General features: G+C 39.5%; 1 protein-coding gene across 4 annotated transcripts in view; it reads left to right on the top strand.

Annotated features, from left to right (window-relative positions):
* Positions 1-12,390, top strand: part of MYBPC1 (myosin binding protein C1) — a 125,707-nt gene extending 113,317 nt beyond the window's left edge. Inside the window, exons 27-33 of one of the 4 annotated variants that reach the window (XM_079937432.1) lie at positions 454-593; positions 4,533-4,692; positions 5,583-5,719; positions 7,367-7,553; positions 9,408-9,466; positions 10,930-10,972; positions 12,128-12,259. In XM_079937432.1, coding sequence (XP_079793558.1) covers positions 454-593; positions 4,533-4,692; positions 5,583-5,719; positions 7,367-7,553; positions 9,408-9,466; positions 10,930-10,935 — 689 coding nt within the window. In that variant the 3' untranslated portion in view covers positions 10,936-10,972; positions 12,128-12,259. Of the gene's footprint in view, positions 1-453; positions 594-4,532; positions 4,693-5,582; positions 5,720-7,366; positions 7,554-9,407; positions 9,467-10,929; positions 10,973-12,127 lie in introns of those variants that run through there. The other 3 variants (XM_079937430.1, XM_079937431.1, XM_079937433.1) reach the window with 3 other exon arrangements.
* The last annotated feature ends 458 nt before the right edge of the window (positions 12,391-12,848 follow it).

The raw sequence follows: 12,848 nt of genomic DNA, 5'->3' as shown, positions 1-12,848 counted from the left end.
AGTTTTCCTCACTCCTATTAAAGGTGCCTTTTGAGTGCAGCAGAGGACCTCTCTCACAGACAGTGGGCTTCGGGCCTCTCACCGAAAGCTGGAGCTACACAGCCCAGGTAGGCTCTATGATTTCAAGTCTAGCATCAGCTTACCTTTCCCATTAGGCAGGGTAGCCTGTGACTCACTGCCAGTAGTCGGCCCCTGGAGGGATGGTTAATGATGTTTGAAGTTTCATTTACATTTGCCTTTCAAAATCCTTTTCTTTCCATGAAGATGAAAGTCAAGGGTTTCCAGATAAGATTAGTAGGAGTGCGTTGTACTTCCTTCTCCGGAGAAGAAGAATGCAAAAGAAACGTGGGTAGAAATACAGGAAGGAAAGGACATTTTAAAATATCCTCCTGTAACGAGGTCTAGGTAGGGGGGAAAGTGACCTCACAGTGATGCCATGAATTCATCCTACAGACCGTCCGGGTCCACCCCAAGTTGTGAAGATCGACGATGTCTGGGGAGAGAATGTTGCTCTATCATGGACACCACCAAAGGATGATGGGAATACTGCCATTACAGGGTACACGATCCAGAAGGCCGACAAGAAGAGCATGGTAAGGTCTGGCTTTCTCTGGTTCCGCAGCAGCAAAATAACATTTCATCAGAAGTAAAGGGGGAAGCATGAGGTCCTCTCTGGTGAGGAACTTATGAGGGACATGGAGAAGTGATGTGGCACAGTGGAAAGGGTAAAGCCTTGGGAGCCGCGAAGAGTTGGACTTGCATTTCCACTTAAAACCACATACACATGTGGTCACTTAACCTCTTTGATCTCCATTTCCCTCATCTGTAAAATAAGGACACTGATGTTTACCTCGCTTGTTTATCAAGAGGCTAAAACAGGGGCTGCCCTGGAGGTCCACTGGCTAAGACTCCATGCTTCCACTGCGGGGGGTGTGGGTTCGATCCCTGGGCAGGGAACTAAGATCCTGCATGTCGCGCAGTGAGGCCGAAACAATATAAAGCAACTGGCAGAATGCTCAGTAGAATTCAGTAAAGTTATTCATTCAACACATATTTACTCACTGTGGATTCTGACTCAGATCTGCACCCATGCAACTTCTTCCTCCTTGTAAAATGAATGTTGGTAGCATGGACTGATGTCTTTAAAAAAAAAAAAAAATTCCAGTTAGAAAAGAAAGATTCTAAGGTAACAGCATATGCAAAGGTCCTGAGGAGGAGAAGCATTTAGAGTATTCAAGAAGCAACTCTGTTGGAGTATGAATTATTATTACCTATGTTAGATCACCAGATTTTAAATGTTAAAGTCTAGGTCTTTCTGAATCAGAATCCATCCACTACAACTACCATTGCTCTACCTGTAAGTCAATGAATGAATAAATGAATGTTTGGACACAGGATGGCTTGGAGCCACTATTCATTCTCATAGGAAGAGTAAAACATCGTACCAAATGATATTGATAGGAAGTCTGCAGGCATTTACACTGCTAGATGTCAGTAAGAACTTAGGGTATAAGGTTACATTGGGTTAATAGAAGGGGAGAGGGTTGGAAAGAGCAGTCTAAGTAACTGGAATGGATTTCAAGCCTTGCCTTTCCATAAACTATTTCTAGCATGTCTTTCCCCCCACCCCTGGGTGGGTGTTACATGACAAAATAAGACTTGGCATTTACAGAAACATGTTTCAGCCAAACCTGGACAGCTTGAGAGCTAGATCAATGGATGACTTTGCAGGGGAAGTATTGACCACCTTGGATTTCCTTAGCAATGAGGGCTCTTCTTTGGACCTTGGTCCAGATACTGGCAGTGAATCCAGGGGTACCACACTGCCTCCAGGTGCCCCCAATTCTTCCACCCCCACCACATTGCCAACAGTTGTCTTCTCAGATATCTAGTCAAGTCCAGCTGAACCAGGACTTTCCTGCTGCTTCATGTGTCTGAGGTCTGCCTGCTGACAGGAGAGGAACCCCAATCCCATCCCCTTGTGTTTCTGGTGCATTTCAGCAAGGGCAGGCCTACAGACCAGAAGATGCTCACTCTGCCCAGTGCTCTTCCCCGGAGGTCACCACACCACTATCTCACTGTGGCTACAGATGCTGTTTTCCACTTAAATTCCTATAGTCCTTTATACCTTCCATAAACATTGTTCTCACGATGTATGCCAACACATTCATTTATTCATTCATTAACTATTTGTTGAGCAGTGTTCTAGCTGGTGGATCAAAAACAAAAAGACAGCTCCTCGGGCTTCCCTGGTGGCGCAGTGGTTGAGAGTCCGCCTGCCGATGCAGGGGACACGGGTTCGTGCCCCAGTCCGGGAAGATCCCACATGCTGTGGAGCGGCTGGGCCCGTGAGCCATGGCCGCTGAGCCTGCACGTCTGGAGCCTGTGCTCCGCAACGGGAGAGGCCACAACAGTGAGAGGCCCGCGTACCGCAAAAAAAAAAAAAAAAAACAGCTCCTGCTCTTGGACCACTCATAGTTTAAGCAAGCAGAAAGACATAAAGCCAAATGATAAAACAGTTTAATAAATGTTGGGATAAAGGTTTGCATAAAGTGCTTTGGAAATAAAGGAGGGCATAACTACAATTGTCTGGTGTCTTTAAAATATCCCAAATATAGAGATGATCATGGCCCCTAAAAGTTGCAAGGAAAATCGTTTTCCTTTCTGAAATTTTTTGTCAGCAAATATATTTTCTCAATTAGTGGTACTAAACATATGTAGTACAATGTGGTTTTCTACTGGTGGCAAGATAAACTTTGAAACCACTATATTTCTTGACATGGTGAGGAAAAAGTCAAAAAAAAAAAGAAGAATATAGCTTTAGCTCATCCATTCATTCCTGTATTCAATGAACATTTATTTTGTGCATGCTACCTACTGTATACCAGGTGCTGTGAGAAGGCACTGGAAATACAGGGGTGAGAAGAAAAGTCCATTTTTACCATCACTGTGTATCCATTCCAGTGGGGGAGGTAGCAGATAAGTAAAATAGTAAGTATGTCATATATTTAAGGTAACAAGTACTGTGAAGAAAACGTAGCCAGGTTAAGGTGAAAAAGTATGACCAAAGTAGAGTGGTGAGAGGGTAAACAGTAGAGGAAGTAATATCTGAGCAAAGAATTGAAAGAACCTATGGTAATAATGTTAGGCAAGTTGATTGGGTGGTATTAATTTTTGTGATTTAGCATCATCTCTCCCTCAGAATAGATAAGTTGGCATGAAAATTCTATAATTATACTTTGTTATACAAAAGATAAATAGGCAGGTAGGTAGGTAGACAGATAGATGACAGACACTGCACAGTAATGTAGAAAATATAAAGATAGTAGTTGACATTGTCCATGGAAATAACCAATAACCAATTTACTATAAGAATAGAGGAGGGCTTCCCGGGTGGCGCAGTGGTTGAGAGTCTGCCTGCCGATGCAGGGGACGCGGGTTTGTGCCCCGGTCCGGGAAGATCCCACATGCCGCGGAGCGGCTGGGCCCGTGAGCCGTGGCCGCTGAGCCTGCGCGTCCAGAGCCTGTGCTCCGCAGCGGGAGAGGCCACAACAGTGAGAGGCCCGCGTACCCAAAAAAAAAAAAAAAAAAAAAAAAAAAAAATAGAGGCGAGGACTATAGCCCGGCAGACAGCCTCTCAGACAGCTCTGAGGAACTGCTCCACAGAAGCATAGCTTTCAGCACAGTTTTTCTTTCTTTTTTTTTTTTTTTTTTTTTTTTTTTTTTGCGTTACTTGGGCCTCTCACTGTTGTGGCCTCTCCCGTCGCGGAGCACAGGCTCTGGACGCGCAGGCTCAGCGGCCACGGCTCACGGGCCCAGCCGCTCCGCGGCATGTGGGATCTTCCCAGACCGGGGCACGAACCCGTGTCCCCTGCATCGGCAGGCGGACTCTCAACCACTGCGCCACCAGGGAAGCCCCAGCACAGTTTTTAACCTTGTTTGAACAAAGAACCTCAGATATGACAGAGATACATTCCTTCAAGGTTTCCAAAAGAGACAGTTCAGCACATACACAGCAAGTCATTATGACTTTGGTGCCCGAGGAAGGGAGCTTTATCACGGAAGGAGTACAAGCATTGATGTCCCAGGAAAGGAGGCATTTATCTGATCTTCAAAAGAGACCTTCTTCACTTCTGGACAGTGCATGCTTTTCTTTAAATGGTTAAAGCAGATGTACAATGTATGTTTATTAGGCCCCAAAACGGGCTGTTCTAGTTAGCATAAAGTTTAAGTTAAACCACATATAAGCCAGAATGACTTCTTCATACCTCAATATATGAAAATTTCTTCCATCCACATCTAGGGTAAATGAATCTAATGTGTAAATGAGGATTAAATGACGTAGTCAAGTGTAAATCAATTGTAAAGCGTTAAACAAATTAAATATACATTTCTGTTACCCTCAGGATAAAAAATTAGTGCTCTTTTTTCCTCTTAGTTAATGCAACATCCCTGTTATTTATTTGAATCAACAGGTGAAATAGCTGTGCATTTTTAAGTGATTTTCCTCAAATTCTTATTTTTGTTTTCAGGAGTGGTTCACTGTCATTGAGCATTATCACCGAACCAGTGCCACCATTACTGAACTGGTTATCGGAAATGAGTATTACTTCCGGGTGTTTGCTGAAAACATGTGCGGCCTCAGTGAGGATGCAACAATGACAAAAGAGAGTGCCCTGATTGCCAAGGATGGTGAGTTGGAAGCGGGCTGGACATCTGGGAACCTTGATTTTCAGTGATGAGACAGAGAAGACAGAAAGAAAAAGAGATGTGGTGAAAGGGGATAAGAATATCATAAACACACATTTAAAATTATGGTAAGGAGATGCAGCCACAGGCCAGGGAATGCTGGCAGCCACCAGAAGCTGGAAGAGGCAAGGAACAGATTCCCTGCTCCAATCTCCAGGGTCAGCGTGGCCCTGCCAACACCTTGATTTTGTATCTCTGGCCTCAAGAACTGTGAAGGAATAAATTTCTGTTGTCGTAAGAAATAAAAAATAATAAATAATAAAATTATGGTAAGAACGTCCAACCAAAATGTTAATCTTACAAGTAAAATATTTTAAGGAAAATTATATTATGATTGCATTTTTTAACGTACAAACTTTCATTCATGGCAACATCCTGGTAGTGGGTCTCTCAATGGCTAAGATCACAGGGGTAGGAAAAAGTCACCATTTACTTTTAGAGCTTGGGTTACTTTTATTCTTGGACACCTTCAAGGATGCTACACATGAGAGCCACTTTTCAATGAAAGGAGAAGTTGGATTCCACCCCTGTCATTTCATTTCCTCATAAACCGTGTCCTTCCTGCCCTTCCTCGTTACTTTCACATTAAAGCACATTGTTGAGCAAAACACCCAGACACTGAATTCTTCCCAATACTTATTTCAGTTCCAGATGACCCCTCTGGGTTTCTTTCCTGTGTGTGATGGGCTGTACATTGGTATCCTTCTGAATGAATGCCCTGTGGCCTTCACACATGTTTTTCTAAGCTCAGGGAAGTTTTCAACGTGAGTCAAGTATGCTAAGAATAATATATTCTCAGGCCAATTTGTATATCTCTAATGCTTGTTTTTAAGGTAAAATCTACAAAAATCCAGTGTATGAAGACTTCAATTTCACAGAGGCACCCATGTTTACTCAGCCATTGGTCAACACCTACGCCATAGCTGGTTACAATGCCACCCTGAACTGCAGTGTGAGAGGAAATCCTAAGGTACCATGTTTTGGGGTTTTTTTAATCACATTAATTAAATTTAAAAATTAATTCCCAACCCCCCTCTTTTATATTCACTCTGTCATAATTATAAGTAGTAATATAAACTGAGCTTCCAACTGCTATTTGTGTCTTTTTCTGGGATACAGAGGGGGGTACAGGGTGGTGGTATTGGTGGATAATAAAGGACACTATTTAAATGTAGAAAAAATATTTATATTTCTTTACTAACTAAGGGATACTTTCTAAGGAAAAACCAAACCACTTATTTTTAAAAGAACGGAGAGATAAAGAGATGGAAGTAATATTGTGTCACCTGAAAAATTAGATGGTGATATTGATTTATCAAGCTTCCTGTAATAGTGTAAAGCAAATAATTGTACTATAGTGCAAGGCAGAATTCAAATGTACAGTGATAAGGGTACAGAGTACCAGGAAGGGAGAGATCGCATCTGACTGAAGAGATTTAGAAAGGATTTCAGGTTTCATGTTGCTGGCATTTGAAAAGAACAGCAAATGAATGAATGAATGTTGCCCATAGAGCTATCTATCCCTGGGTGGCACTGAGAGAAAGTGCCCTAGAATTTGGAAAAATTGCAAACAGTGATATTTTTCCTGCATATACCATGAGCAGAAATAGAGAAGTCAAAGGGAGAAGACAGCCTGAGGGTGGGAGGAAGATGCTGAATTCATGTTTAATTGGAGGTGATGTTGGTACATTCAAGCGGGAACGACCAGGAGGCGAGGAGAGCATCGCCAGAGCTTGGGAGAAAGGCGAGGGCTGTGACTCTTGGTTTGGGTGACCCAAGCATGGGGACGCTGCATCCCACCCCTTGGAGCCAAGGCTCTAGAAAGGAATATCAAACGAAAGAGAGTAGTGAAGCAAAATGTCAAGGAGCAAGGTGTGAGCCTCAGGAAGTACTCCCATTTGAAAGGCGGAAGGAGGAAGAAGACGGTGTGAAGGACACTGAGAAGTGCTGTCTCTGGGTCTGAGCAAGACAAAATCAATAAGAGGGAGAGTGTGGAAGGTATGCATTTACAGAAGGGAGAAGAAGACAATATGAAAAAGAAATGGCAAGTCAGTGGTATCAACTGTAGTTCAGAAGTCAAGCAGAATGGAGTAGCCTTCCTGGGCGATTGATCTGGGATTATCCGTTTGGAGTAGATCCATCCATTGCCACCAGGTGATGAAAACAGATGTCAGAAGAGAGGTTAAATGGTGAGGAGGCATAAGCAGCCCATAAAGAATTAGAAAAGCATATCAGGGAAAGGAAGTAGAGAAAACTGGCTGGTGATGACGCCTTACAGGGATTCTTTGAAAAACACTGAGCAGTATACACTCTGCCGGATGAGTTAACCTCATGGACCTGTAGATCAAATTTAAATGTAACTGAATCTTGGGGAAGATTGCCCCAGGGCTGTCCTCTGAACAAATCTGGCTGGCTTCTTCAGAACTGCCCCTTCGCTTTCTTGCCAAGCATTAAGTAGAATTTAATCTGAGAGAAACGGTTCTCAAGTTGACGTGGATTCTTCTTAGATGTAGTAGTTTCTTTCTAAGCCATGCTTTAAAATTCTGTCACTGGCTTTGATGGTCTATCATTAGGCTAAGTACAGATATGTTTTGCCCTAATTTGCTTCCATCTTCAGCCCAAAATTACCTGGATGAAAAACAAAGTTGCTATCGTGGATGACCCAAGATACAGGATGTTCAGCAACCAGGGGGTCTGTACTCTGGAGATTCGAAAGCCCAGCCCCTATGACGGAGGCACCTACAGCTGCAAAGCAGTCAATGACCTTGGGGCAATGGAGATCGAATGCAAACTGGAGGTGAAAGGTATGACATCCCAGATCTTGTGTAGACTGAACTGAAAGAAAATCATTTAATTATTGTGCTTACTGCCAAATCCCAATTACTTGCCAACATTTTCTGGGGGAGGGGAGGAAGGAGGGAGAACGTTTGGGGAGAGAAGACATTTTTACATTCTGAACTCACTCTTATTTGTGATGGCTACTTGATTTTGTAAGTTGACTTACTTTCATCTCTTGCAATTCTTGTTAACTAAAGCACTATTAATTTCAATGAATTGTGGTATGTGCACAGCATGGTAACAATGAATCAAGTCAAAGGGGTATTACTTTGGTGATGTAGTCCATCTTAGATAAATAGAAGCCTCATGTAAAAACGCATCTAATGAAACTGCAGTTGAGGAATTTAACTATTTTTGTGAAACTTTCTATGTATATGTAAATTTACTAATTTAGTATTTAATATTACACATGTAGAATTCAGCATACACATATTATAACCCATTCCTTTAAAAATCTCACTAGAGAATTTCCATTTGTAGGTATGCATTTCATTTATACTAGTTTTCAGAAGTGTTGCAGGTAATGTAAACCAAGAAAACACATGAAGATTTATGTGGTAGAAAAGTCTCAGTGTAATTGTCCTCTTAATCAATTTCCATATTAATTGAGTATAATTTGTATCCTGAAGTTTTTTTCTTGACAATCAATACCTTTTGGGATACGATGAAAACTCTTACAGCTGTCAGAGTCACCGTTAGGAGATAAGGAGTGACATGATCCTAATGTCTTTTCTCTCATTCTTATTGCATTATTTTGCCATTTTGTGATAACCAAAGTCTTTTCCTACCTCTCTATAATGAAGAAATTATAATCTAAAAGTCAGATATAACTTTATAAATATCTGTTTTAGAAAAAACGTAGTAAATGCCTAGGGTATTTATGTAAACAATAACAACAACAACAAAAGAGTTTTTTAGTCCTAAATCTAGTGTAAATATAATAGAGAAACTTCTCGAAAAAATTTTTTCCTTCTGTAACTTTAAAAAACCAGTATTCTCTCTGTTATGATTTTTGTCCATCCTCAGATAATACAGGATAGTAGATTCACAATTGAAAGAAAGAAAATTTTTAAGTTTTTTCCCTCTTAAATGTAAAGCATATAATATTCTTAGAAAATTTCAAACTTTACTATTGAGATAGTGGATACAAATTTAAATGTTGTTCTTTTAGCTATTTATTAGCTTTTTTTTTTTTTCGGCTGTGCCACGTGGCACGTGGGGTCCTAGTTCCCCGACCAGGGAGCGAACCCGGGCCCCCTGCACTGGAAGCATCAAGGCTTAACCATTGCACTGCCAGGGAAGTCCTATTTATTAGCTTTAAAGGCAGATTAAGGTCATAGTTGCAAACACATCTGGTTTCTAAACTCCTTATTAGTTCCACGGTATTGTTGGTACTTATGTTCCAACACCCAAAAAACAAGAACGCAAAAATCAAAAACCCAATACCACTTCTGCATGCTTTGAAAATACCTGAATGTTGCTAATGATATAAAATGATGGTTTCAAAATGGTTCAAAATTTGGGGTCCTCCATAAGTGAATAATGTTATGCATATAAATGCTATATTCTTTCTAGTAATTGTATAGTAATTGAATTTAATAACATAAATAATGTATTCTAGTATATAAATTCATAATAAGATATCAACTGTGATATATTAGTAAAAGCTTTTGGTCCTAAAAGTAAAGCCACCATTGTTTATCATCAGATTGTTATCTGATAATAGGTGACTTGAATCAAGTTAAGCTGTGAAAAAAAAAAAAAGTAAGACTGTCAACCGAGAATAAATAAATACTGGTGCAAATATTCTAATTCTGCAGTGATATATCAAGGAGTAAATTCCCCTGGACAACCAATCTTCCTGGCGGGGCAGCAACAGGTTTTATAAGTTCATATCCCACTGGATATTTCTTCTTTCCATTCCATTCCTCTTACATGAAATCGCACTTTGCATGTAAAGCTTGTCTTTCTCATTTGCTTTTAAATGTATTTCTTAGCAGCTCATGGCATACAGTGGTTATGCCATGAACAAGGAAGGCAAAATTATTCAAGGATGTTAGGTAATATAGGAATAAGTGTTGTCAGAAAACTAAGGACCATACCACAGGTTCCCATAAATAAAGCCAGAAAGCCACATTTGAAGATGACCTCATTTTAGATATAAGGTTACCAAAATTTGGGAATCATTTGGCATTTCTTTAATATTTTCAAGTGTAGAGAGAGATGTTCTTCCTTTAAGATAGCTTCCAGTGTGGGTTCGTTAGATTCACGTTGAAGTTCAGAAAATTGAACATTTTTCCATTGCTAAGTTGTAGAAAAATTGTTCTGGGCATTTTTGATGGGGAGAGGACACAGATAAAAAACTATTTGGACTGGTTGAATCCAATATCTGGAAACTTTCATATTTAAGATTTTCCAATGAAAAATTCTCTAGTAGAATGTCTGTAACCCATCTATCCATTGAACATTTTGGATAATTTCGTGGGACCAAGATTATTTCATATATTCATGAATTTAAAAGGAAAGAATATTCTAGGCTCCATTACTAAATGTATTAAGCGATAAATGAGTCCTACAGTATATGTATGATTGATCCCCTATTTGGAAGAGCAAATTAAGAGGTTCTCTGGGGCTAGGTGAACAACCTGATGTAAACTCTGATGACATAGACCCATGCCTGAGTTTACAATGTTTGCTCTCTGAATTTCTAGAGATAACATCAACTTTCGAAAGAGGAAAGAATTAGGACTCTTTCTTTAAAAGTTTTGTAGATTGCATGTATAGTCACTTTCTAGCCTGTTTTTTTAAGCCTTGCATTTAGTTAGATCAGTCATATATAGTCAGTTCAGAATACAATATTCTAGAATAGTCTAATTTCTATATCCACTTGATAATTTTGCCTTTTAGAATTTCAACATATATATATGTATACTAATGCTTTGTTGATTGTCCATGTTTTTCTGTTGTTGAAAAACACAATATATATATGTTGTAGGGGGGTTTCTTTAGCTAATGGTTTGGAAACTGTTACCATAATTATTCACTTTACAGTCGAATTGGCTTTGCCACCTGTTCAGGCAAAGTGGTTGTGCATATTAATAAATGTTTTACCTATTAATGATCCTTTTGAAGTGACTGGATCCCAGCCCTTCATTCCGTGCGCTTCTATTTTCCTGTACTTTTCACCTGACTAAGGATTAATGAAATCACCTCATCATAATCGTGACCATAATTTCATCCAAGTACTCAACTTTGGTTTTAGCATTTTATTAATGCTTACAACATGTCTCTCTCTCTCTCTCTCTCTCTCTCTCTCTCTCTCTCTCTCTCTCTTTTCCTTAGTTGTAGCACAGTAAGGATTTTTGAATGTATATTATCATCTAAGGTAAGCTTTCATATGGTTTTGGCATATGAAGCTTATGACTGTCATAAGCCATACCAAGCCTGTGGAGTATGGCATGATTTTCATTATGCAACCCAATGAAAATAGACTATTTAAACTCCCTAACATTGTAGTTTTAATGTGTATTTCAGTATCTTGCCATTAACAGCTAGTACTTATTCATCACAACAATCTTCTGTTGACATGAAGCAAGTTGTTGAATGCAGTAGAGCATGAATTAAAGCATTTAATGTAGATGAAAATGAGTGATACCCAAGCATTCTGAGCTCTTTGCATCAAGGAATGGACATGTACATAAGTGGCATCATTTCTACCAATATGTGACTTTTTAAAAAAAAAAAAAGGAGAATGACTTTCCCAAATTGCATTAAAGAAGTTTTAAGAATGTTCAAATGGCATGCTGTTTTTGTCTGGATGTGAATTTATTAGCAAATAGTAAAACACTTCTCTAAAGGACCATTTTTATGGTTTCGTGGGTTCTCTCGTGAAGGGTACTTTTATTTTTTAAATATAATTCAGAACCATGGAGGGTAAGTATGAAATATTAGTAGGTGTTTCTCTTACCTTCAGAAGGCATTGGACAGGTTTTACTATTTTTAACAAAATATTTCCAGTTTTTGCACTTTTGACAGTATGAATAGCCAAAGTTAAAGGAGTAGTTCCTTTTTTCTTCTCCCATGTGCTTGAATGGGAACTCTTTGTGCTTAATTGAAAGGAACATTAACAAACTGGAAACAGTTCTTCCCACTGATTTGTAACATGATTTGCATTTATTCTGCCATTCATTCAGAACACTTAAATCATCTATAGAGGAACCTCGAAAAGAGCAATCAAAACCTCGAAAAGAGCAATAAACACTCTCCAACTAGTGAGGAATTTGAGAACGAATAATAGTAGGGAACAAAAAACTGCTGTGGGTCTGCAGGGAACTTGCTTTTCCTTCTAGATGCCAAATGTTTTAGATTCTAAAGTTGCTAAACCCAGGAGAAGCTTTCCAAGTAGGGACTGAGTGAATCTTTGTAACTAACTGGAACATAATTAGTCACGTTTCCAGGCAGCTAGTCAAGAAGTCTTGTTTCAGGGATTTTTCACGTGTAGACGGTTTTGACTTTGCCTTTTCCTTCTCGTCCTTTCTAGGTGGTCTTTCCTTCTGCAGGCTCCTCTTGCAAGGTGTGCCTCCTAGCGTAATTGATTCATACTTGAGAGAATTGCACTCAAGCAATCCTGAGGAATACTAAGGGCCTGGGCACTGCCGCTCTGCTCACCACTGCTTTGAAATCGGGTTGCAATGAGAAAGCATTTTCTGTTTTGCTCCCAGGCTCCCAAGTGTGGTTGTTTTCTTTCCTCCTGATGTTGAAAAAAAAAAAAAGATGTTTGCACAGATTGCTTAATTAAAAATTGCAAACAAAATCTCATTTGAAGTTAGCATTTTGGTCATTGTTGTCTGTGCTTGGTCACTGTACTTTCCAAAAAAAGCAAGCTATAGAATAAGCAAAAGTATTTATTTTAATTTAAAATAGTAGGCTCTAAATGCTTTGTTTTCCCCTAGAGTAAAAAAATGGTACAATACACCGTAATAGAATCTTAAAAACACATCTTTCTTTTGATCTAAGAGATTTTTCTAAGCAAAGAAGAGTTGTTTATTTCATACAACCCTACTTAACACCAGGGGATCTGTGCCCTTTTCCCCATTTAAAGTCATTACAAGACTTTTTAAAGTCTTTCAGACAAGTTTTCTCAACAGAAGGGAAAATGTATTCAATCAATGGTACAATAAATCTGAAGTGTTTATGATGAAATGACACAGTATTCGTTTATGTGTTTCGGGTTTGCATGATCAGCCAGAAAGGATCTTGGG

This window comes from Stenella coeruleoalba, assembly GCF_951394435.1.
Source record: "Stenella coeruleoalba genome assembly, chromosome: 11".
In the NCBI taxonomy this organism is placed as follows: Eukaryota; Metazoa; Chordata; class Mammalia; order Artiodactyla; family Delphinidae; genus Stenella; species Stenella coeruleoalba.
This window is presented reverse-complemented; position numbering and strand designations above follow the sequence as displayed.